The sequence below is a fragment of the Mustela nigripes genome, chromosome 3 (assembly GCF_022355385.1).
Source record: "Mustela nigripes isolate SB6536 chromosome 3, MUSNIG.SB6536, whole genome shotgun sequence".
Lineage (NCBI taxonomy): Eukaryota > Metazoa > Chordata > Mammalia > Carnivora > Mustelidae > Mustela > Mustela nigripes.
This window is the reverse complement of record NC_081559.1, coordinates 73521265-73547385: the sequence shown is the minus strand read 5'-3', so window position 1 is coordinate 73547385 and position 26121 is coordinate 73521265. Positions and strand designations below refer to the sequence as shown.

Genomic DNA, 26121 nt, shown 5'->3' with positions numbered 1-26121 from the left:
CCCACCACCCTGAACTCTGTTTCCTCTCTGCTCCTGGTGCTGGAGATTGTTGGCTTTTTTTTCCTCCTCAAAAATACTACGACCCCAAACTGGCCAGAACGTGGGACTCATTCCCTCCTTTGCTGTCACTCTCTGGTCCCCAAAGACAAGCAAAGGGTATGATTAATTTTTATGCTTTTTAAGAAGATTTATAAGCAAACAAAATAAATAGAATACTTTGAAAGAATGGCAACATCTCTTAACATTTAACAGTTATTTATCCTGTCAATATGATAGGTTCTGACTCTCATTTTTTTCCAACAACCAAGAATCTGGCTAAAGCTTCGGTATGAAATCTGTTTGGCTGCATGGCATAGGACCCGGATGGTAAAGTGAAAATGTCAAACTTTCATCCCTCTCCTAAGTAACTCTGTAATGTCTATCCCCTCCTTCCTTCCCCTCCCTCCCCTGCCCTTCTATCCTTCCTTCCTTCCTTTATCTCTCTCTCTCTCTCTCTCTCACACACACACACACACAATGAATATAATTAGCTCCAGATCACTTATAGGGGAACCCTAGGTTATATCGAGCAAACCGTTCCTTAGATAGTTTTGGCAGAAATGCACATTGCTGGGACACTGGGCTAGTCTCTGTTTCCCGTTCTTAAAATAAAGGCTTTCTTCTACTGCTGAGAAGATTTGCCCCAATGAGTCAGAGGTAATGCTAGAAATAAAGTTTGGGCCCAGACACATCCACCATACTATTTTAGCTACTGGACTAAACAGCTTTCTTCCATTAAGGAGCTGAAAGTGAAGTGCCTACATAAACATAAACAAGAGTTGAGGCCAGTCTTGGGAAGGGAGAAAGTCCTTAGTGACATTTTTCTTGCTATATAGATGTGAGAAGAAAAATGATATGCCAACACAAATCAGAATAATTAAATACATAAAATTGTGATTCTAGACAGGGAATTAGATGATCTATGAAGCTGTTTATAAAGTAAAAAAAAAAAAAATGCTTCATGACAGACAACATATCTTAGCTTTCCCACTACCCATCAACAGAGAACACTGGGATTCCGTAATTTGTTGAGGAGATACTAGTACCTTCCACTTGACTTCCATAATTCCTAGAGACTTTCCAAATTCCAGAAAAGAAATATTGTGAACATTATCCTCCTAGAATCAATGAAATAAAGTCCAAATAACTAGTAAGTGGCTAATAACTGGTTAGCCAATAACTAGTCCCACTATCTATCTAAAAAGAAACCCAACCACATTTTTGACAGTAATTCTTCTTTCCTCCCTGCTCCCAAGTCCTCACTTATAAACATTAATGACACAGCTTTAGTGCCTCTTTCCCTAATATACATGATCGCCCAATGGAGCAAATGGATATTTGAAGTTTTGTTATTGCCTAATTAAATACAGAGCACATTTGACCATATGGTCTAATACAAAAAAGAATGTAAAAAAGAAAAAAACCTTATGGGAGATAAAATAGTTGTTATAATGCTAACATGCCTTCAAAAACAAAGTAGATGTTAGAAGTGTCACCTGTGGCTATCTGCTATGATTGAAGACACTTTGGTATATGTGTGCATTTTTGATACTTGGAAGAGAGATTATCAAAAAATCTTGGGTTAAAGAAGATAAATAACTGATGCCTTTTACTCTCCTTTATCAGTTTTTGTCTCTAGTAGTAACTGGTTATTTGTCAAGAATTGTTCACACGTGGAAAAGAAAATAAAAGTAATTTGAAGAGATTTTCATCTTCCCTTAAGCATTTCTGTTAAGGTGGTTTGAATTGCTTATTGCTGGCTCACCTCCTCCAGCATACTTTTAAACAAAGTTCAAAAAACAAGATCTGATCTTGGATTGTAGAACAAATTGCACAAAAAGAGAGGGGTAGTTTTTTGGCAGTCTGATGTATTGCTTTGGGCTGCCGCAGAAGTTCACTTCTTGCCACGTGAATTTTTTCTTCTTGACTGTCAGGGTGCATTTTTCTATCGTTGGTGCTACCATGTATTAGTCCAATCTTTCGAATTCTCAGTTTGCACTTGCTGTTGCCTCTGCCCATAGCTGGCGTTTTCTTCTCAGGCAAGTCTACTAATAGGCCTGACCCACACCTGTGCTCTTGAAGGCAATATTTCCACTGAGCCCCAGTGGTAATCCGCAGAAACCTTTTCTGTGTTAGACTTTTTAACTATGGTGTTGCATTTTGGTTTTTATCTTAAGAATGTTCGTAAAGGGGCACCTGGGTGCCCAGTGGGTTAAAGCCTCTGCCTTCAACTCGGGTCATGATCTCAGTGTCCTAGCATCGAGCCCCACATTGGGCTCCCTGCTCAGCAGGAAGCCTGCTTCCCCCTTTTACTCTGCCTGCCTCCCTGCCTCCTTGCGATCTCTGTCTATCAAATAAATAAAATTTTAAAAAAATGTTCATAAAATAGCCTGATAAGAACCATTCCTTTCTCCTGGAATCCTCTGGTTCTACAGATGGAGGTGATGAGAAGAAAAACATTAAACAAGAAAGTGTGAATTCTGACCATGACATTTCTGTCTGTGGGATTTTCCTCTTATTGGTTGTGTGACCTTAAGCAAGTTGCTAAACTCATAACACTCCTGCTGGGTGTGTTTCCTAATCTGCTGAAAAAGAAAATCTCTCCACAGAAGAGGGATGTAAAGATTGAATGAGGTAACTTGTAACTTGCCTAAGGTAGTCCCTGAACTCTTTCTGCCAAAGGGGAGGGGTTCATTTCTCTTACTTCCTTCATTTTATCTCATAGCAGGGTGTTGAAGTGGGGATGAGTTGTCCAATAAACACAAACTAGCCCTCTTCCAACCTTTCCTCTCTTCTGGTATGTTCTGGATCCACTCTCCTTCATGTATCTTCAGTCACTGTGCCTGCAAAAAATGCTTAAGTCTCATCTAATAAATAAAGAAAAAAGTGTGGAGAGGCCCTGTTGTTGCCTCTGCCTCCTTAAAGCTGCCATCGGATCTCTCCTTTACTAAACTATTGGGTTTCTTTGGAAGTGTCATTAGTTCTACTTCCTTATCCTCCCCTCAGTGGTCCATAAATGCTTACCAATTCAGAACCATTCTTTTGACTCTGCTATTTTAAATTGCCCTTAATTAAAACTCAGTCCTTAGATCTTCACTTAACCAATATGGATAGTCTAAATATCCTTGAATGGCAGAACTGTTCAATAAAGATATAACTCAAGTCACATATATGATTTGAAATTTTCTAGTAGCCACGTTAAAAAAGTGAAAAGTCATATAAAAAGTAAAAAGCAACAATACATTTTATTTAACCTAATATATCTAAAATAATACTTCAATATTTAATCAGTACTAATATCCTTAACAAGTATTTGTATTACTTTTTTATACAAAGTCTGTGAAATTTGCTGTGTATTTTATACTTAGAGCACATCTGACTTTGAACTTGGTACAATCCAAGTACTCAATAGTCATGTGTGACTAGTGGCTACCATATAGGATCTTGCAGGTCTACATACAGTGTTTGAGTGAGTTTTCTTGGCAATTCTTTCTCATTTCCAAGGCAGCTCTTGGTTTTCATTAAACATTCCTAATTGCTTCTGCTTTGAATCTTTACTGACTTCCTTTCTCTATCTTCCTTTATTCTCTGATAGGTGTTCACCTTCTCCCCACAAAGAAAGATCTCCACCCCTAGTCTATCTTTGTTCTATCTCCGCTGGGCACTGAGTACCTAGAATGTCATGTCAAACTGGTGGAATGATCATGAACACTTTGCTTAGTTGGAGCTGAAAAGTAGGAACTGAGAAGAGAGGAGAAATGTTCTAATTTTCTCCTTAATCTATCACTGCCCAGAATTGATTTCCAGGGCATACTTTGAATGTTTTTTTTCTTCTTTCTTTTCTGCATCCCCTGAACCCTTGGCTTATGTTCCCATCTTTTTGCAAGGATCATGTTCTACAGAATGTCCTGATGCATCATTTACTGTTCTTATCACTCAGGCTTTTGAAAAGCAGCAGATTTAATTTAAATACTTATAAAAAGTGCTCTTGGAATATCTAAGCAGCTGTCTGCAGTATCTACTTGTGGAATGCAATGACTAATTATTAGGTGCCAGAATATTATGGTTGACACACTCTCAGTAACTTAGGGTGTCGTGCTTTTACATCAGAAGGACTCTGAGAGCCTATCCTGTGTGTATGCCACAGCACTACACAGTAAATCTGATCTAAAAGACGACTCATGTATGTGATGCCTCATGATAAGTAACACCCTGACGATGAACTACTTACTTCTGAGTTTTATGCCAACTTGTTTTTATGTTCCCTCCCAGCGTGTATTTGGTAGTAAAAATGTGTAGATCTAAAGAGTCAGCATGCTTTATCAGGAAAGTATGTGATCAGAATACACGGAATACCAACATAGATCTTTAACTACATTCTCTTATAAGGAATAGTATTGCTGTACAGGAATAGTATCCTTTGGGGGTTGAAAAAATATTTGCCAAATCTAGGGGATGAGGTCAGTAGATGCCTTTTAAAAATCAAAACAACTCACTCCTCGCCAGCTTTCATCACTGCTGGCATGTGCCAGATGACAAATCTGACTCACAAAATTGAACAGGATTATCTGAGGGTTCAGGGTTCTCACCTGTTTTCAGAGATTAGCAAACACCTGTTTGTTTGTACTTGTTTTTTTTATTCACTCAGATTCTATATTAACTTTCCCTATTAAAGCATTCTTGAGATTTGTGAGTTCCTCCCACGTTAGCTAAGAATAAATAAAACCCACTCCCAGTACTTAGTAAATGCTCTCTTAAACTTAGTTATATTCATGGTCCATGTTTCTTTGATGAAACCTTTAAATCATTCCTCTGGATGCGGTTTTATATAAGTTCACTGCATCTTTTGTGAGAAACTACTCTTATAAAAATTAAATAAATTAGTGAATAAACTTTATAGATCTTGATAAAATACTCTTTTTGTGTTCTAATATGCATATTGTACATAACACCTAGTTCTGATTGAGATAACAGAAAGATTATCTTCAAAAAATTGTTTATACCTATATAATACTTTAGATATAGAGATTGGCAAATGTTTATATTGTGTACAGGTTGCCAAGTATTCTAAAAAAAAAAAATGAAGTATACTTCATATGAAAACTGCTACAGAGTTACCATTATTTTTTAATTGCACTGACGGTAGGTGAAAATGCTGGTTAGCAAAGATCTCCAGTTAGCAGAAAGTTAGAGGAACCTCTTACCCCAAATTGTACTGCTTATTCCATGCTGAAAAATGCTAAGTGTTGGTATAACCATTTGATCTCATAATCAGCTTGGTGATATCAGCCCTGTAATGATAATGGAATGTTCTATTCTACGTAACCCCTAACTTGACTTTTGTGTAGTGTGTGTGTGTGGTGAGAAGGGAGGTGTACATTTACTATGTGGAGCTTCAGGACTAACTAGCTTTCTCTTTGACCACCTGCTTTGCACATTTCTCTATGTTATAAGAGTTCAGAGAAATCCCAAGGTGGTTGGAGGCAAGACAACCTGGGCTGGAAATTGGGAGGGAGACAAACCATAAGTGACTCTTAATCTTACAAAACAAACTGAGGGTTGCTGGGGGGAGGGGGTTTGGGAGAAGGGGGTGGTATTATGGACATTGGGGAGGGTATGTGCTTTGGTGAGTGCTGTGAAGTGTGTAAACCTGGTGATTCACAGACCTGTACCCCTGGGGATAAAAATATATGTTTATAAAAAATTAAAAATTAAAAATTAAAAACAAACAAACAAACAAACAAAAAAAAAAACAGTACATTTGTTTGGGCACCACACACCATTTTGAATGGGATGCCAGGATTCATTCTTCAGTCTTGAAGTAGTTCCTCCTGAAGGCCAGGGCTGAAAGACTTTGGGTTACCTAAGATGGCCGCACGGCACAGTGAAAAGAGCATGTATTTTGGAATAATGTAGGTTTGGAGACAAACCTGGCTCTGCCACTTACTATATGGCCCTGGATAAGCTGCTTCACCTCTCCTCATCTCTGCAATGATGATATCATACTTGTTAGAGAATTGTTGAGAGAAATAGAGATGATGCCCAAAAAGCAAGTAGTAGCAAACTGTCTAGTATGTTGTGGGCTCTTAAGGATCAGTACCTGTGATGTGATCATGGAGATAACACTGTGTAGGATTTGCAAGTAAAACTCTCTTTGATTTAACTGAAATAAAGAATCTGTACCCAGGGGCTTCATGTCCACTTACGTTACCATTTAAAAATGCACAGCTTCTTTCAAGGCCTTTGTTATTTGTTGTTTCAACACTGAGTAAATCATGTATTGTAAATCAAATGAATGTGAGTCATGCCCTTAGCTATTTATAATATCAGTAGAATTTTAATAACTTCTCCATTTACTTTCTGATTACAAATTTTCAACAATTATAGCAATTGCGTTGCTGAAATATTTTTGTATTGTCTTTTTATAATGGAAATATAATTCTACATATGCTGTCTAATATCTTCATGTATGTTTATGTAACTGTACTCAGATTCATATTCTTATCCAGGGAAGATTTATATTCTAAAAGAATGCATGATTTATAGACTGTGGGAATCTATTCTTGTTCTTCATTGTTAGGAGATTTTGAATTATTTCCTTCATTCCATGTAATCTACTGAACTGATAAATCATTTTCATGCTTTGGGGGATTACTTTATTTTTCTCTCTTATGTAGATTGAAATGAAGAAAAAACAAACCTGTCATATTAATTTAATATGTGAGATGAGCTTATGTAGAAAGAAGCTGAAATAGCTTAAGTTTTGAAAAACTTAAGGAAATATTTTTGAATTTTGATTTACTTATTCTAATCACTTGAAATTTGATCTCTCTTTGTTGCTTCTTACCTAGGTTACGTGTTGGTTTCAGAAAACCTTAAGAGATTTACAGGAACAAAGTCTAGGTTCATCACTTTCAGACAATGAGGAGCTAATCTGTAAACATGAGGAACTGATAATACAAGCAAAGGTAAGAGACACATTAAAAATAATTTTAAAATGCAGAGTCTTTTTTAAAAAATATGTTTCTGTAGGTAATGTAGAGAAGTACTAAAACCCTCTCTGAATAATTCACTATTTACAAAGAAAAGATTCTCATAGTATTAGCTAATACGACTACCTACTGACTGGGCTTCTAGAGTAATAAGGAACAAAACAGCCTCTACAATAATAATAACTATCTTCTTTTGAGTAGTTATTATCTGTTAAATACCATATTAAATATAAGAGATGCATTATCTAAATTAGCACAAAACCCCTAAGGGGCATGCATTATTTTATAGATCAAAACAAAACACAGAGGCTTGGAGATGCAAAATACTTGACCAATGTAATGCATCTTGTTAAAGGCAGAGTTGGAATTTGATTCAGGTCTTATCTAACTCCAGACCCAAAGCTTGTAAATCTATATTCTACCAGCTTTCTAAAAAAAAATTTTTTTTCTACACTGAGGTCTCATTGTGCTATTAATTTTATGATTTCCAGGTATAGTTTTCTTGCTGTTCCCATTTACATTTCCCTATTTCCTTAACTTGCTTCACATTTCTTCATTTTGCAAAAAAGTTATGGCTACCAGCCAGTCAACCACTTGTAGGTATGCGGAATGTGCAGAATGGAATCATGAACTACTGAAAGCAAGCTGAGCAGAGGGGCTGTGTGGAGATGCTCCTCTCCCACTGTGTCTTCTTATTTGGCAATTGACTTATTTGTATATGTGGGGTCTATACCAAAGTTCTTTACAAGTGCTCCATTTTGATCTCTAAGGAATCAAAAGTCCATTTGTATTAGATTGAATAGGAACAGTGAAAACTAATCAGTATCAAGACTTAAGAGAAGTTTCTATTATTAGTATCTTGAGTGGTTGATAGTTGCAGGTACAGCCAAGTCTTGAAGCTCTGGAAAACAATGGACCAGCATGACTAGATGCAAGTTGAAATAAGGAAGACAAATAAATATTTACATATTTGGGAGGATGGGATATGGCAGGGGCTGGGGTACAGGCAGGCAGGGGAAGCAGTAAACTGCATTTATCTGGACAGAAATATCATAGGAATCATGATGCTTTTGTTTGTTTGTTTATGGTCTCTCTCTGAGCACTGCAGTATACGCGGGCATTTTATCTGTTTGGTATGAATATTTGCCAGATTGGTTAAAGATGCAATTACAGAAGATTGCTATGACTGATGGTTTTTTAAAGTTCTTTAAAATTTTTTAACATTTAGTTTATCTGTTTAGGAGATTAATTTTTTTCATTAAGGTTAAACAGCAGTTTATTCTGTGGGTGTCAAACTTGTTTTATCAGTGAAAATTCTATCAAAATCCCTACATGCTAAGCATAAGAGATGACCTGAATTGCACAGGATTGTTGCCTTCTTTAAAACAAACAAAAATGGTTTGCTTGCATAATTTAGTTATATTTGGGGTTATATTACCTGTAGCTGGGCATGGTTTCTCATAGCCCTGAGGAAAATCTCATAGTCTGGAGAAATTATATGTTGACATCTAACCTCAGTTCTAATAGGACTTTGGAAAGTTCTGTTGTATAGATATTAATGTTCTACTTCTATCCTTCATAATTTTAACTGGGTCCTATTTCTTTATTCCTCCTGAAATACTTGACCTTCTAGCTCACTGACTCTCTTGTCACACTTTTTCTGTTATTCAGCTCTCTTGCCAAGTTTCTTCACTTCAGTGGTTCCCCATTTTTCATGCCCAGTACCTCACACTGATTCTGCTTCATAATTGTTTTTACCTGCTTCATTTATCTAATGTTCACCTTGTATCTTAAGGTGTACTTTATTCACACATTAGCTGTTTGAGCTATCCAGTGCCTTAATTCTACTTCCTCTGACTCATGCATTTCAGTGTGTTGCTTATGTTCATCTGATGTTATTTTCCTCTGAGCTAGTATTCCCTTGGGATATCAGAAATTTTGACTGGTAAGGCATGGGAGGTATGACAGCTGGTACTCCAGCTTGTCCTCTTCTGGTGGGAGGCTGTGTGCCCCTGAGTGCAGAGCTTCTATTGTTATAATTAGGGCTCAGCCATTTGTGGTTTTACCTTCTACCCCAGATACATATAAAGGAGGGGATTCCTTGGAGGATCTCCCACTGATTGGATTTTCAATCCCACTTTGTTCCAAGACCCATTTCCCTGGGGTATGTTCTATCCCATTCGCTTAGTGAGAGTTGGAGAGGGCTCACTAAGAAACAGGTCAGTTTGATTACCTCTCATACATTAGCTATCTATCTGGTAGATTCTTGTGATTGCCTGATGTTGTTTTTTCCCTCTGGATGCTACTGGACTGCAGCTACTATCTTCTGTCCCGAAAAAGGTACATTCACAAGCACTAACTAAACAGGAAGGGAAAGAAAGCGTCACACCCAGAAAGCTCTCCCCTGGCATATCTCCTTTCATGGTATCTGCCATTATTCTATTCCAAGCCATATGCCCCTGACACTGAGAGCCAACCACTGTGGTTCCTCAAGAAAAGTTCTCGTATCTATAAAATTTATTCTCACTTTGTTGGCTTTTAAAGGAAGGAACAGCTACCTAATATGTAGGATCCAGTGTAAAATGAAAATATGGAGGATTTTCTTAATAAATTATTGAAATTTCAATACAGCCACAGCAGAGCATTAAACCAAGCACTCACATCTTCTAAATTCAGGGCCTTGTGTGAAGACATGGGTGCTTTGCCCACAAAACCAGTCCTATTTACAGTATTAGGATTTTTGGAAGGACCTACCAGACGTTGCTGGTTAAATGCTTTCCTTAGCTATCTTTACTAACCTCTTCCCACCTAGATGAGCAAGTTTTCTAAAAATAAATAATAATGTTATAATAGGTTACATCCACATTGGGGGAAAAGAACTGGCTCAAATCCCTATTGTCACTTACTATGTAAATTTGGGAACATTTGACTTTTCTGAGCCTTACCTTCCTCGCCTATAAGGAGAAGGCATGAAAATTCAATTTAAAAATACTACGAAAACACCCACATTTTAATGGTTGTTCAAAAATGCTGCTTTTCGGGGCACCTGGGTGGCTCAGTGGGTTGGGCCGCTCAGGTCATGATCTCAGGGTCTCCGATCGAGTCCCGCCCGCATTGGGCTCTGTGCTCAGCGGGGAGCCTGCTTCCTCCTCTCTCTCTCTGCCTGCCTCTCTGCCTACTTGTGATCTCTCTCTGTCGGATAAATAAAATCTTAAAAAAAAAAAAATGCTGCTTTTCTTTTTCCATGGATGGGGTAAATGTTCAAATACTTTTCATCCGTGCTTTTTCAACCATCTTGTCCCTTGTTCTTACAGACAGATTCAACTTTTATATGACCTTAAATAGGAAATAGCATATTACATTCTGGAGTTTTGTTTGGGTGTGAGTATGAGGAGAGGAAGAGGGAGTATGTCTTTCAAAGGAGATTTTACACATGAATAAGGCCTCAAGCTGGCGATTCATTAGTGAAACACATATAAATAATCTGGTAACACTGGCAAGTAGGTGTTTCTGCTCCCCCCCCCCCAGCTAAACTGAACAGCAGGGAGCTGTTCTGTATTGTCTCATTTTTTAAGCAGTAAGATTTTTAAAATACATTTTGAAAATGCCTCTATTATTTCTTACTGGAATTTACTCAAATAAGAAATATGGAAAACTTTTTAAAAAAAAGATTTTATTTATTTATTTGACAGAGAGAGAGAGCGATCACATGCGGCAGAGAGGGGTGGGGGAAGCAAGCTCCCTGCTGAGCAGAGAGCCAGATGCAGGGCTCTGTCCCAGGACCCTGGGATCATGACCTGAGCTGAAGGCAGAGGCTTAACCCACTGAACCACCCAGGCGCCCCTAGAAAACTTTTTATCTTTTAATAAACATAATGCCTTTTTCAGAATGTGTTGAAAAAATGAACTAAAAGAATTTTTGTTACAACCTTTGACTAGGAATAAATTATGTTAAATCATTATATTTTCTTTACTAAATATGAAAAATATTTTCCTTTTACATCTGTAGCAGATAAAGAAATAGCAGATATGGATGATTATAAACCATCCTTTGCTTAAAACCTTAAATGCCTTTAGATTTTATCATGTATTAATTTGATTCCCCAAGGCTTGAATTCAAACTTTGAAGCTCAAAATTGGTTTTATTTTTATTTTATTTTATTTATTTATTTGACAGAAATCACAAGTAGCCAGAGAGGCAAGCAGAGAGAGAGAGGGAAGCAGGCTCCCTGCTGAGCAGAGAGCTAGATGCAGGGCTCTGTCCCAGGACCCTGAGACCATGACCTGAGCCAAAGGCAGAGGCTTTAACCCACTGAGCCACCCAAGTGCCCCTCAAAGTTAGTTTTAGGATGTATTAAAATAATATATAAACAAACACTTCCTTATTATCTATTTTGAGAAGGTGTAATCATTCCTTCTTCCACACATCAGAAATAATGTTCATATAAAAACTGCTTTCAGGAATGAACTTGTACTGGAAGTACAATTGGAACTTTTCCTCTTCCAATTTGTGTCCAGTGATTCAGTGCCTGCAAATTGATGGATAACAAACAGATCAACAGGAGTAAAGACAAGGTTTATTTTCATACATGCATGGGAGGTCCCAGTAATGGGAAATTTGTGGAATAGTCAGAAGCTGATGATTATATATATAAATTTAACAAAAAAGGTTTGGGGGTTTAGGGTATCAATGAGTATGCAAGGTTCTATTGGGCTTTTTGATGCTAATGAAATGGGCAGTCTGTCTTCTTCCCAGTGTGAAGAGTTAATGGCAGCTGAATTTGTACTTTATGCTGGTGGGGGTCAGTCTTCTTTCAATTAGGAAATTCCCTGAGAAGAGGGCCAATGGTAGTTGTATTTTCAGGAGACTTTGTTTAAGTTTAGGTAATATTTCTGTGGCTGCTGCTGGTTCAGATGTTTTTGGTTTGAAGTAATTTTCATACCACTGTGTGGACCTTTAATTCTCTCTCTAATATTGCTTCAAACCTTGGTTCACTTTCAGACCCTTTGTAGTTGGTGTGCACTAGCATCACCCGGGAGCTTTGAAAAAATACTGAAGTCTGGATCTTGTGCCCAGAGATTCCAGGTAGTCTGGGGCATCAGGATTTTTTTTTTTTTCTTTAATTTTTTTTGTGAGAGCCCCTGGGTGGTGCAGTGTGTTAAGTGTCAATTCTTGGTTTGGGCTCAAGTCATGATCTCAGGGTGATGAGATGGAGCCTCATGTGGACCCTGAGCTTAGGGAAGAGTCTGCTAAAGTTTCTCTTTCTTTTTGTTCCTCCCTGAACTCATTTTCTCTATAAAATCAATCAATCCATCCATCAATCAATCAATCTTTAAAGGAAATTTATTGTCATTTTTAGAATGATGATTTTGTTTTGTTTTGTTTTGTTTTGTTTTAGAACGGTGATGTTTTTTAATCAAAAAAGCAACCCCGATTTCTTCTCCTTCTAAAAAAACTGGGAGATCCGGCAATATCAGCCTCACCTTTCCATACAGACATAGCAACACTTGTCTGGCGCCCCATAATAGCTATTTCCCTTTAAAAAGACACATGCACTACAGTTTCCCACAGTCCCTACCATTCCTCCTTACTACCTCCCTCCCACCTTTGCTTCACTTTATTTACATTATATGCCTGGCTCCCGTAAGCATTTGGGTTAGAGGCATGACAGGCAATGAGGTACCATCCAAGTGTAGTAATGGCTTAAGCTGATTTGCATTTTTGTAAATTACCTTGGAAACTGTGAAAAGTCAGAATGAGAGAGAGTGATATCGAAGACAGAAAAGTCACTTAGAAAGTTATTGCAATTTTGATGAAACTTTAGGTAAAGTGCTATGTTAACTGTTAACCTTTAACTGCCACGTTAAAGGCTTAAAAGAGACTTACAGCTGTGTTTTTCAATGTGTGGTCCCCAGACAGCAGCAGTGGCATCTGGAAGTTTTAGAAATACAGAACCCCAGACTCTAACCACCAAACTTACTGTGTCAGAGTCTGCATTTTAACAAATTTCCCCATAAGATTTGAACTGACACTAACTTAGAGGTTTTCACCATCTATTTCATGTATGTCCATATTCTCCTTAATTTCCCAAATGACTATATATTGTTTATAAAGTCCTTGATTAACAATAATCTTTGGTATTCTGACGTGTACAGAAACATCATCTTCAGTGTTTTAATATAGTAGAATTCACATTCCTCAGCTTCAAGATTAAAACCATCTTCCATGATACATCATATAATCCGATTTTCCAAGTCATTGAAAATATTTTGCAGTTGTTGCTGAATGATTTAATAAATTGGATTTGTGATCTTGGCCTCAGGTTCCTTTAAATAATATTATTTGGAGATCTTAAAAAAATACCACTGCTTAGGTCCCACATAAACTTTATTTAGAGGAAAAGTCAAGTTTACATATACAAAATATTTATAACTATTTTAACTATAAGATAAGGAAGTAAAGCAGAATCTCTTGCATGCTTATTTGAATATGATAAATGCATAATTCTCATTAATAGAACCACTACAAGAAGTAACTCTTTAAATATGTTTAAGGTCGCACCCGGGTGGCTCAGTCAGATGAACTTTATCCTCTTGGTTTCAGGTCAGGTCATGATCTTAGGGTGGCAGGATTGTTCCTGAGCGCTGTGTTCCACCTCTCCCACCAAACTGAGCTCCGCCTTAGTCACACTGGCACAGAATCTGGCTCTGCCCCCTCTCCCTGCTTGTACTCTCACACATGCATGCTCTCTCTCTCAAATAGATAAATAAAATTTTTAAAAAGAATTTTTAAATAAAAATATCTTTATTGTTTTATTTTTCTGATTACATAGTACATTTTTATTTTGGAAAAATGAGAAAATACATAAAAGTAAAGAAAGTTAAAATCACCTGTACTGTGTGGATGTGTATGGAAATGGGAAGGAAATTTAAAGCATATATAAAATTGAGTATCCCCAAACTATGTATGTGTGTATAATATACTCTACGTGTGTTTTTATATACAATTATACATATATGTATATGTATAATTATATATATTATATACATATGCATATAATATATATATATAATTGTGTATGTATTGTTTTGCAGTGTGAGTTTTCCAATTAGCATGATATCATAAGCATTTCTCTATTTATTTTTATTTATTTTTTTAAAGATTTTATTTATTTATTCGTCAGAAAGAAAGTACAATGAGGTGGAGCAGCATGCAGAGCAGGTAGAGGGAGAAGCAAGTTTCCCATTGAGCAGGGACCTTGATGTGAGACTCAATCCCAGGACCCTGGGATCATGACCTGAGCTGAAGGCAAATGCTTAACCGGCTGAGCCACCCAGGCATCTCACATTTCTTCATTTAAATGCATATTTTAAACCTGTTTTTTAATGATTGCATGTCATTACACCATGTAAATATTTTATACATCATTTTTCTTCCCATTGTGGCAAATATTAACGTATATAAAGAAGCTGACTACACTGCAATCCGAACTTTCATTACACCCCCAAATTCTTTCACTAAAGGTATGGGAGAAAATGGTAAAACCACTATAAAGCATATTGCTTCAGTAAATCAGCATATAGCATCTCTGATGATTATAATGAAAATACATAAAATGAAGCAGAGTTTGTTTCTTTTATGCAATTTAAAAAATAAAGTGAGGTCTGGATCTGAAATGTCTCAAGGCAGAAATTAAGTGAGTCCCCAAACAGTAAAGGCACCTGCATTAGTGCATTTCAATTCCTCTGTCTTCATTTTAGTGAATAATTTGTTTTACTTGTCTGATTTTTTAATGAACTTCCCAATTAAAAGCAGATGTCACTTTTCACAGAACATAAATTAGAAACAATTTCATTACTAACAGGCAAAATCAGTATAAATAATATTGCATTTGCCTGCAAGCATTGGGAAAATGCTCAATGTGATGGGATCTTCACATTGGTAAACTTACTGTAGCCTTAACTTGTGGGTTAATTTAAAGCTTAGTGAACCATATGCTTTCATTTCCAGGGGAAATTTGATTTAGAAAGTCCCTCAGAAATGTTTATGCCCATCTAAGAAGGGGATGAGTTAAGGAAGCAAATGAAGAACATTGTATTCCATGATCACTAGATTTAAAACTACCGGCTGCCATTTTGTTTACAGAATCTTCACCAGCTCGTTAAGTTTAGCCGCTGAGAGGAAGCTTCCTCTCTCTTTTTTACTTATGACTTTTACAATAATTCTTTGTCCATTTCTTCCACCCCCAGCCCTCTCCCTCCCTCTCTTCCCCTTTTGCCCCTTCCCTCCTCCTCCCTTCCATCTAACCTCCTCCTCTTCCTCTCTTCCTCTCTTTGTTTTTTTATCAGCCCTTAAATACAAACAAAACATGGACTTCTTAGGGCTCAACATTCTTACGCCTTTAATCTCTACAACTTTTCTGTGCTACTTCAGCATTCTCTCGGAGACTTTCAGTACTGTGGCCATAGATGATCTCCATGATGGTCATCACTCCAAAGCCCTTTACTTCATCGTCTCAGTCCTGTGACTGCTTTGGTTCCAAAGCATTACTGACCCTGCTCTTCCGGCAACCCCTTTCCTTTTGCCTTTTCCTGGCTTCCCTCCTCGTACTCTGCAGCAGTTGAGTTGTGAGTAACTCAATCACCCGTTTCCTCTATTTCTACTTCAGAAAAAAGATGAAGCACTTGCATAATTTTTCTGATTAGATCTATTTTAAAAGGAAATGATCTATTATCAGTTAGCCTCACGAATTTCTTTATTTATCATCTCTTAATCCCCTGCTCCATCCCCCATAATCACCAGTCTAAAAATTTTATCCTCTTTTAAAACTCCCAGCCAGGCTTTACTTAACATCGGAGTCATGGGGCCATGAAAGGTGAAATTGCTTGACTCTTTTCTTCCTTGCCTTGTCTCCTTCCCACCTTTTCTCCAACTCTTCTCGTTTTCAAATCTCAGCCTCCATCCACCATTCCAGGTCCCACCTTTCCCATCTCTTCCATTTGAATCTCTCTTCATTTTTCAGTTACCCCTTCTCACCTTGTTGGGGTCCGTTATCAAAGGAATGAGACTGAGACAGAGTGAAAGTTATGTAGAGCTTTATTCTGTGCCAAGCATTAGAAGTCAGACTGACTGGCCAGGGCCGCCTCCGAAGAGAGCGACCCCGTCCTGATCTCACAGGCTGGTTTTATAGGGCATAACCGCAGACCCAAGGTATGGTGGCTTCTATTGTTAAGGCGTTTACTCCGGAATCGATACCTGGAACTATACCAGGAACTACTGGGGCATTTATTCCCGGAATGAAGTCCGTGGGTGTAAAAAACAATATGGCTACCTAGGCAATATGGAGTTGCTCTGGTTAAGCAGGCCCTAATAGTTAAACAGGTTTTAACATTAAATTGGCCCTAACAACCCTCTCTCAGTTACATTTTAGTCTCACAAAATTGAAAACAAAAACATTGTGGCTCAACCCTGAAGACGTTATTCCACCTTTTCCTTGGCTATTGTCATGGCTTGAATTGTCCTTCCTAACATTTTCTGTGTTGAAGGCGTAACATCCCGAATCTCAGAATGTGAACTCTTTTGGAAACAAGGTATAAACAGTGAAGATGAGGCCATGCGGGTAGACGCTAGTTCTAGGTGGCTTTTTAAAAGGGGCATTTGAACTCAGAGGCAGACGCACACAGAGGAAAGATATTGTGAAGACACATGGAGGGTGGTGGTGGTGGTGGCAGGAAATGGCCATTGACAAAGCCAGGAGAGGGACTGGGAGCAGGTGCTTCCCTCACAGCCTTCAGGATGAACCAATTCTGCCTACACCTTGACTTCTGACTCCCAGATTTCAAAAGTGTGAAAGTACATTTCTTTTGTTCAGGCCACCCCGTTTGTGGTACCTTGTTATACCAGCCCCAGGATACTAATGCAACTACTTCATTTTCTGCCTCCTGCCTTCTCTGCTCCTCCACTAATCCTTTACTTGCATTATGAGAAACTGCTCTTTCTCAAGTAACTAAGGAATGGACTCTCTCTATGCACTTGATTCTGAGACACTGTTTTCTCTAGTTCTTCCATCTCTGGAATGGTTTCTTCTAAATCTTGCTCAATGCCATTTCTTCCTCCAGTCCCCCTTTGCTTATCCTGCTTAATCTGTGGCTCTTCTCTTGTTTCCTGAATTCTTCATGTGGTCTTATCTAATCCCATGATGACAACGTCACTTTTATCTTGGTGATTTCTAGACTTTAAAAAAAATTTCCAACCCATATATCATTTCTCAGCTCCAGTCTTCTTTTTACAAGTTCCTGTTGAAGATTTACATATACACCTCATACTAGCTCTTCTAACTCAGCTAGGATCATTACTTTCTCCTTCAAACCCTTTCATTTTCTTCCTTGGCTAAAGATGCTGCAGTCCTTCAGCCATCACATTAGAAACTTCATGTAGGTCATGTTAGAGCCTCATTCTCTTCCTCTCTCCCTTCATGTCAGATGACTTCTTGGTGTGAGTCCATTCTTACCTCCTATCTCCCTTTTCCTCTTCTCATCCCACTTCAGTTTGGGTGCCTGGAATCTTTGACGAAAATTATTACAATTATGTTGAGTAATGTATGAATCTGAGCCTACAAACTATAATACTTTCACATTAAGCATTGCTTGTTTGCTCTTACTTTTTTTTTTCTTTTTAATCAACGTAAGCCTGATTCTGAGCTCCCATCCTCTGACTGGTGGGATATCCAGTCCCTGTGGTAATTGAAGTTCCCTTTCCTCAGGGTTTTGCAAGTGTCCTTGGGCTCTTGCAGCACCATGGTATCGGGAGGTCCCTCTATTCATCAGTCTACTCTGACTCCCTATGAAACAATCATTGTCTCAGGCTTTGTGGAGACTGCGGTTTCAGTGGCTCTGCTGCTTCTGTTTCTGTTTGGGCACTGGAAGTTGGGATGGCCCAGCTTGCAGTCTCCTGGGAGGGAATTCACAGCCATGCCTGGGGAAGCCTGGGACTTCCACATGGCACTGCCCTAAGAGGACCAGCCATCTCCTCATGCTTCCTCTCCCATCCAGCTTTTTCTCTGGTGCTGGCCAGATCTCCCCATCTTTTGATAATCCTCACCTCTATCTCCTCCTTTAGTACATCTATGATAATGTCTCTAATAGATTTAGAGTTTTTCTGTTTTTTTTTGTTTTTTTTTTTAACAAAAGGCGGGAGGGGAAATATCTTGCAGGTGACTTCTGTTTTGGGTCTCTGCTGAGCAGAGAGCCCGATGTGGGGCTTGATGAGGGGCTTAATACGGGGCTTGATTCCAGGAGCCTGGGATCGTGACCTGTGCTGAAGGCAGGGGCTTTAACCCACTGAGCCACCCAAACACCCCAATTTGCAATTTGCAGAGTTGCCAAACCCAATGCTGCCTCTAAGTTTTACCTACTATTAAAGATAAAGCAACTGTTTTGTTTTGTATTGTTTTGCTTTTTCCTTTATTTCATTGATTTCTTTGAAAGTTTGTACCTCTTAATTCCCTTCACTATTTTGCTCATTCCCCACCCCTATTTCCTCTGGCAATCACCAGTTTGTTTTGTATATTTTCTGAGTCTGTTTCTGTTTTCTGTATTTATAATTTGTTTTTTCCTTTGTTTTGTTTTTTAGATGCCACATGTAAGTGAAATCATGTGGTTTTGTCTTTCTCTGTCTGACCAACTTCACTTAGTGTAATAAATACCCTTTGGTACCAAACACCACTTTGTCTTCTAAAGCTGAAATCTAGCATATCCTATAATGGTAATAGGGCATTGATGGGGAACACAATCACAGAAAGAGTGTACAGGGTGAATTCTTCACAAACCTAGTGTTTGCAACACAGAGATTCACTGCATTGTGAATTGAGAGGTTTCAATTCTTTCTTCTTTTTCAGTTTTGTTGAGATACAATTGATACATAAAGTTGGAAGATATTTAAAGTGTACATCTTGATGATTTGATATACATATATACTTCGAAAAGATTATACCCATACAATTAACACATCCATCACCTCACATATTTGTCTTTTCGTGTGTGTGAGAAAAATTACATTCCACCTTCTTAGCAATTTTCAATTATATGATTGTGTTGTCCACTATAATCATCACGTTATACATTAGATCTTCAGTCCTTATTCATCTCATGGCTGAAAGTTTGCCACCTGTTTTACCAATCTCTCCCTTTATCCTCCAGTGCCTGGCATCCACTTTTCTACTCTGTTTCTGAATTTGACTTTTTTTTTTTTTTTTTTTTTGAGATTCCATATGCAAGTGATAAAAAACACTTAAAGAAGGATGGCTGTGTGGCTCAGTCATTTAAGTGTCTGAGTCTTGATTTCAGCTCAGGTCTTGGCCTCAGGGTCATGAGATTGAGCTCTGTATGGGCCTCCACACTGAGTGTGGAGAGTGCTTAAGATTCTTTCTCTCCCTCTCCTTCTGTCCCTCTCCAGCCCCCTAAACCCCCACTTGAGCTCTCTCTCTCTAAAGCAGCAACAACAACACTTAAAGATTTTCATTCACGTGGTAGAGTAAGTCCCTGGGAATCCAGACCAAGAATGATTTAAAGAAACTACTCACAAAGGGGCTCTTAGGGAGTATTGAGATAAGGTTAGGCACCTCTCCCTTTGTATGAATTGTCCAAGATGACAAATAATGTTTATATGATCACAGTGATGTTAATATGATCACAAATGATATTAATATGATCACAGTGTCTGATGTCACTGGTATCTATATTTGTTCTACCCATACCCTCACATTTTGAAAAATACTGTCACATCTTACCTTACTTACCACTGTGCAGTACTTTTGAACACTGAGTGTTCCAGGGCATATGTTAAGGGCTTCAAACCACTGAAGACATTCCTGTACTCTGGGATTGCTGAGCAGCATTACCTTACACAGTAGCTGGCTTGGGCAGTCATTTTGCTTCACTGCATTCCAGGAACAAGAAGAACCACTGGCTGATAGATTACACACATGCCTGCACATTTTTAAATATATATATGAAAAAATCCCCGGTATTTGGTTTCTTCTTGCTACTTTAGTTTATGGTCTTATTTTTTTTACGGGCAACTTTAAGCCTCTTTCCTTCATAGTTGTTTTGAAAAGGTTGTTCTCATTGCAGAGGCTGGGAATGTATTTGGGAGAAATCCATGAGAGCACTTGCTAATGGAGTATTAGTGTGTAAGTGTCTATGTAGATGTGTGAGAGTGCTTGAGTGTGTATAGGAATGTGTGGGTGTGAGAATGTGAGTGTGTGTGTATGTGTGTGCAGGCAAAGGCGGGTGGTGAGTACTGACTTCAGGAGTCCAAGTGCAGCCTTTCCAGAGAGACAGTCAACGAGATCTCATGAACAGAATTTCTCATCTTCCCGCTCAAAATCTCTTCCACCTAGTTTCCCCATCTTGGTAAAGGCATTCAATCCTTGCAGCAATTCAGATCAAAAGAGCTTTTACTTCCTCAGAGGAATTGGCACCTGAGCTGTATCTTCTAAATAGGTCCAGAACCCTATCATTTCTCACCATCTCCAACATTGTCCTGGGGACTGAGCCACTTGCATGTTTTACCTGGCTGATATGGTAGACTCCACATGAATCCCTGTGCTCACATCCCTGCCTCTGTAGTCCTCCTCTTCCATGTATTCTCAATGACAGCCCAGTGGTTTTATTTCTTTTGGTTTGTTTTTTATTTTTTGTAGCTTTTCATGACTACTTGCTATTTGCCAACAATTTTAAATACATGTTTTTATGTTTATGCTTTGTTTATGTTTATGTTTCATTTTTTTAATTTTATGTTTTTTTTTCCCCATCATGATAAATGTACTCTTTAATCCCCATCCCCTATTTCCCCCATCTGCCTACCCACTCTCCTCTGGTAACCAACAGTTTGTTCTTTGTAGTTAAAAGTCCATTTCTAAGTTTGTCTCTCTCTCTTTTTTTTTTCCTTTGCTCATTTGTTTCTTAAATTCTACAGATGAGTGAGATAATATGGTACTTGTTTTTCTCTGACTGGCTTATTTGACTTGCATTATATTCTCTAGCTCCATCCATGTTGTTGAAAATGGTAAGAGTTCATTCTGTTTTGTGACTGAATAATACCCTATTGTATATATATACACTACATCTTTATTCATTCATCTACTGATGGACACTTGGGCTGCTTCCATAGTTTGGCTAGTGTGAATAAGGCTGCAATAAACATGCATGTATCCCTTTGAATTTGTGTTTTTATATTTTTTGGGTAGTGTGATTCCTGGATTATAAGGTAGTTCTACTTTTAATTTTTTGGGGAACCTCCATACTGCTTTCCACAATGGCTGCACCAATTTGCATTCCCACTAACAGTGTCACAGGGTCCCTTTTTCTCTACATCCTCACCAAAACTTTTGGTTTCTTGTGGTTTTGATTTTAGCAATTCTGACAGATGTGAGGCGATATCTCATTATAGTTCTGATTTGCATTTCCATGATGATGAGTGATGTTGAGTACCTTCCATTGGCCATCTGTATGTCTTCTTTAGAGAAAGATCTATTCAGGTCTTCTGCCCATTTTTAAATTGGATTATTTGATTTTTGGGTGTTGAGTTGTATCAGTTCTTTATATATTTTGGGTACTAACTCTTTATCATACATGTCATTTGCAAATACCTTCTCCCACTCCATAGGTTGCCTTTTAGTTTTGTTGATTGTTTCCTTCACTATGCAGAAGTTTTATTTTGATGTAGTCTCAATAGTTTATTTTTGCTTATATTTCCCTTGCCTCAGGAGACATTTCTAGAAAAATGTTGCTATAGCTGATGTCAGAGAGATTACTTCCTGTGTTCTCTTCGAGAATTGTTATGGTTTTAGGTCTTTAATCCATTTTGAATTTATTTTTGTGTATGGTGAAAGAAACCCATCCAGTTTCATCCTTCTGCATGTGGCTGTCCAGTTTTTCCTGTACTGTTTGTTGAACAGACTGTCTTTTTCCCATTGGATATTCATTCCTTCTTTGTCAAAATTAACTGACTATTTAATTGGGGGTTTATTTCTGGGTTTTCTGTTCTATTCTGTTGATCTCTGTGTCTATTTTTTTTTTTTTTTTATCAGAAAGGTTTATTTGCATGGCATGGCAAACATTTATTTACCAAACATTTGCTCTTCTCCTCTTCCTGGGAACGGTTTTCTTTCCCTCTGAAGCCCCAGGCCCCACCCCCCTTTCTCCTCAGCGCAGGATGGTACACCAGCTCCAACCGCCCAACTGCCCTTGGGTCTCTCAGGTCTTTGTGGAGCTCTGTACAAAATTAAACGTTTCCCCCCTGGTAATCTGTTTGATGTCAATTTAATTATGACTAGGGTAGCCAACGAACCCATCCATAAGCAGTACTTCGCTCGTGTTCTTGAGTGACATCAGCTACATAGGCAAATATCACAGAGAATGTGACCGAGAAGACTCCAGACACAGAAATCATCGCAAAGTACCACCAAGGGCTGATCCTCATCAGTGGAATTGGGAAGCAGGTGAAGAACACGGTGCCGAGGAGAAAGGGTTTCCTGCCCCACACATCAGACAGAGCGCCTATGAGGGGGGCACTCAGAAAAGACAGCAGGCCCTTTACACCTTGAATGAGACCATTCATAAGGAATGTATGTTGAGGAAATGTTTCATGTAGAACAGTTAACATTGGAGTTGTCAACAAGCCCCACGCAAAGAATTCTAGGAAGATGACAATAGCAGCATGGTATACACTTGGTCTGCCAAAGCCGTGTAGCGAGACGCCGCCGGCGGTCTGCGCGCCCGGGCGCTTCTCCGGCATGGCTCCCGCCGCGGGCTCCGACGCCGCCTGGTCCTCCGGCTCCGGCGGCGGCTCGGCACTCATGCCGCGGCCATGCCCGCGCCGGCTCGGGTCGCTCTCGGACGACGGCGACGCCCCGAACGCGGCGGCAGGGCCCGCGCCCTCATGGGCTCCGCCGCCCGCGGCGGCCTGCGCGTCGGGCGGCGGCGCCAGCGGCGACGCGGAGGGCTGGAAGGGCGGCTGGGGCTGGAGCCGCTGAGGAGAGGCGAAGGGACCGCAGGAGCTACTGACACCAAGGGCCGCAAACACCGTCACTCTCCCGCCTGGCGGCTGGCTGCTGGCGGCTGGCGGCTGCCGCCCGGGACGCTCAGGACGCCCCGCCCCGCGCCTAAACTCCCGCCTCTCTGTGTCTATTTTTATGCCAGTACTCTACTGTTTTAATTACTATAGCTTTATAATATAACTTGAAGTCCAGAATTGTGATACCTCCAGTTTTTTCTTTGGTATTTGAGATCTTTTGTGGTTCCGTACAAATTTTAGGATTGTTTGTTTCAGCTCTGTGAAAAATACTATTGGTATTTTGATAGGGATTGCATTAAATATGTAGATTGCTTTGGGTAGCATAGACTTTTTTTTTTTTTTTTTAAGATTTTGTTTATTTGACAGTATTAGAGAGAGTACAAGCAGGGTGAGTGGCAGGGAGAGGGAGAAGCAGGCTCCCCACTAAGCAGGGAGCCCAGTGCAGGGCTCCATGCCAGGACTCTGTGATGATGGCCTGAGCTGAAGCAGACGCTTAACCAACTGAGCCAACTCAGGCACCCTGGGTAGCATAGACATTTTAACAATATTTGTTCTTCCAACCCATAAACATGGAACATTTTTCCATTTCTTTGTGTCTTCTTCAATTTCTTTCATAAGTATTTTGTAGTTTTCAGAGTATAGACCTTTTACATCTTTGGTTAGGTTTATTTCTAGGTATCTTATGGGTTTTTGTACAATTGAAAATGGAATAGATTCCTATTTTTGTTTTTTTAAGTTAAGTCAGAATATATCACTCCTAGGCTTACCAGGTCTCTTAGAATAAATGACTCTGTGATTACAATCACCTCTGCCCTGCTCTGCTCCCACCACACCCCTCTTCTTCTACTGCTTCCTCCATCCACACTCCACTGTACTGTTTTCCTTGTCCTTCCTCCAACCAGGCAGGAAAACTACCTGAGGGCCTTCACTCTAGCTATACTATCTTCCTGGAAAGTTCCTTCACCAGAGACCCATGTGACTCACGCACTCCCTTTCTTCCTGTCTTTGCTCATACCTCACTGATCAAAGAGGCCTACCCTGACCATCATGTTTCATAGTGCACAGAACTCCCATCCATATGGAAACCTTAAGTCCCTTACCATGTTCTACTTGTCTTTATTCTTCAATTTCATCACTTTATAACATGCTAGGTAATGTACTGATTTATCATGTGTATTGGTTATAAGCAAAATAAAATAGTGGCACGCCACCATCATCACTAATATTGGAACTCCCTTGTTGGTCTACTATTAACTTTCCTGATCTAGAAGAAGTGTTTAGGGGAATGCCTGATATAGAATAGGCCTGCTAAATAAATGTTTGTTGGATAAATGAGTGAAGAATTATAAATGGGATCTTTATTACAAGACCTGTATCTTTTGATTGATTGTAATAATTGACTATTGTTGCTATATATGAATGTTATTAATTTTCTTATATGATCTTGTATACAGCAACTTTGATGAACTCTTACTGATTTAAGTTATTTTTCTAGATTCTCTTGGTTTTATATGTAGGAAATCATACATCTACAAATGATGACAGTAGTGTTCATCCTTTCTAATACATTTATTTATTTATTTGCTTGTATATTTATTTATTTTCTGTTCTTACACTGGATAAGACTTCCAGTAACATGAAGACTAGAAGCAGTGGTAGAGGACATATTTGGTTTTTTGTTTTGTTTTGTTTTTTTTAATTTTTTTATTTTTTATAAACATATATTTTTATCCCCAGGGGTACAGGTCTGTGAATCACCAGGTTTACACACTTCACAGCACTCACCAAAGCACATACCCTCCCCAATGTCCATAATCCCACCCCCTTCTCCCAAACCCCCTCCCCCCAGCAACCCTCAGTTTGTTTTGTGAGATTAAGAGTCACTTATGGTTTGTCTCCCTCCCAATTCCATCTTGTTTCATTGATTCTTCTCCTACCCACTTAAGCCCCCATGTTGCATCACCACTTCCTCATATCAGGGAGATCATATGATAGTTGTCTTTCTCTGCTTGACTTATTTCGCTAAGCATGATACACTCTAGTTCCATCCATGTTGTCGCAAATGGCAAGATTTCATTTCTTTTGATGGCTGCATAATATTTGTTTTGTTCTGACTTTAAATAGAAAGATTTCTTTAAACAGAAAGATTTATCATTAAGTATGATGTTTCTTAAGTTTTTAGTTTTTTGGTTTGGTTTTTGCATCTATCATTTGCTACATTTTGGATTCTTAAAAAAATTATAGATGGAGGGGCACCTGGGTGGCTCAGTGGGTTAAGCCGCCGCCTTCGGCTCAGGTCATGATCTCAGGGTCCTGGGATCGAGTCCCGCATCGGGCTCTCTGCTCAACAGGGAGTCTGCTTCCTCCTCTCTCTCTCTCTCTGCCTGCCTCTCTGCCTACTTGGGATCTCTCTCTGTCAAATAAATAAATAAAATCTTTAAAAAATATATTATAGATGGACACTGAATTTTATTGATGCCTCTTTTTTGCATTTATTGAGATTATCATATGATTTTTCTTTATTTATTTCGTGAGTTGCATTTCTTTGCTTTTCAGTGCATTTAATTTACCTTTTGGCCAATATATTTGCATTGTTAAGGGCACCTGGGTGGCTTAGTTGGTTGAGCAACTGCCTTCAGCTTGGGTCATGATCCTGGAGTCCCTGGATCGAGTTCCACATTAAGCTCCCTGCTCGGGGGGGGGGGGGTCTGCTTCTCCTTCTGACCTTCTTCCTCTCATGCTTGCACTCTCTCATTCTCTCTCTTTCTCAAATAAATAAATAAAATCTCCTAAAAAATATTAAAGGGACATAGAAAAACCTATAAAAACTTCTGTTTTCACCTACCTAATCCCCCTCACTTGTGTAAAAAATAACCACTATTATTAGTTTTTTAACTATGTGCTTAGTTTCTTTATGTCATCTAAACAAATACAGTTATATATTCTTATTTTGTCCCTTCCTTACCTCATTAGTGGCCTACTAAGCTTACCCTTTTGTGTCTTATTTTTATTA

The 26121-nt window shown here is 38.8% G+C and overlaps 1 protein-coding gene across 5 annotated transcripts in view; it reads left to right on the top strand.

Annotated features, from left to right (window-relative positions):
* CCDC141 (coiled-coil domain containing 141) overlaps nt 1–26121 on the top strand; it is a 224240-nt gene that overhangs the window by 98280 nt on the left and 99839 nt on the right. For all 5 annotated transcript variants that reach the window (XM_059394250.1, XM_059394247.1, XM_059394251.1 and 2 more), the window contains one exon: nt 6891–7007. In XM_059394250.1, coding sequence (XP_059250233.1) covers nt 6891–7007 — 117 coding nt within the window. The remainder of the gene's footprint in view (nt 1–6890; nt 7008–26121) is intronic.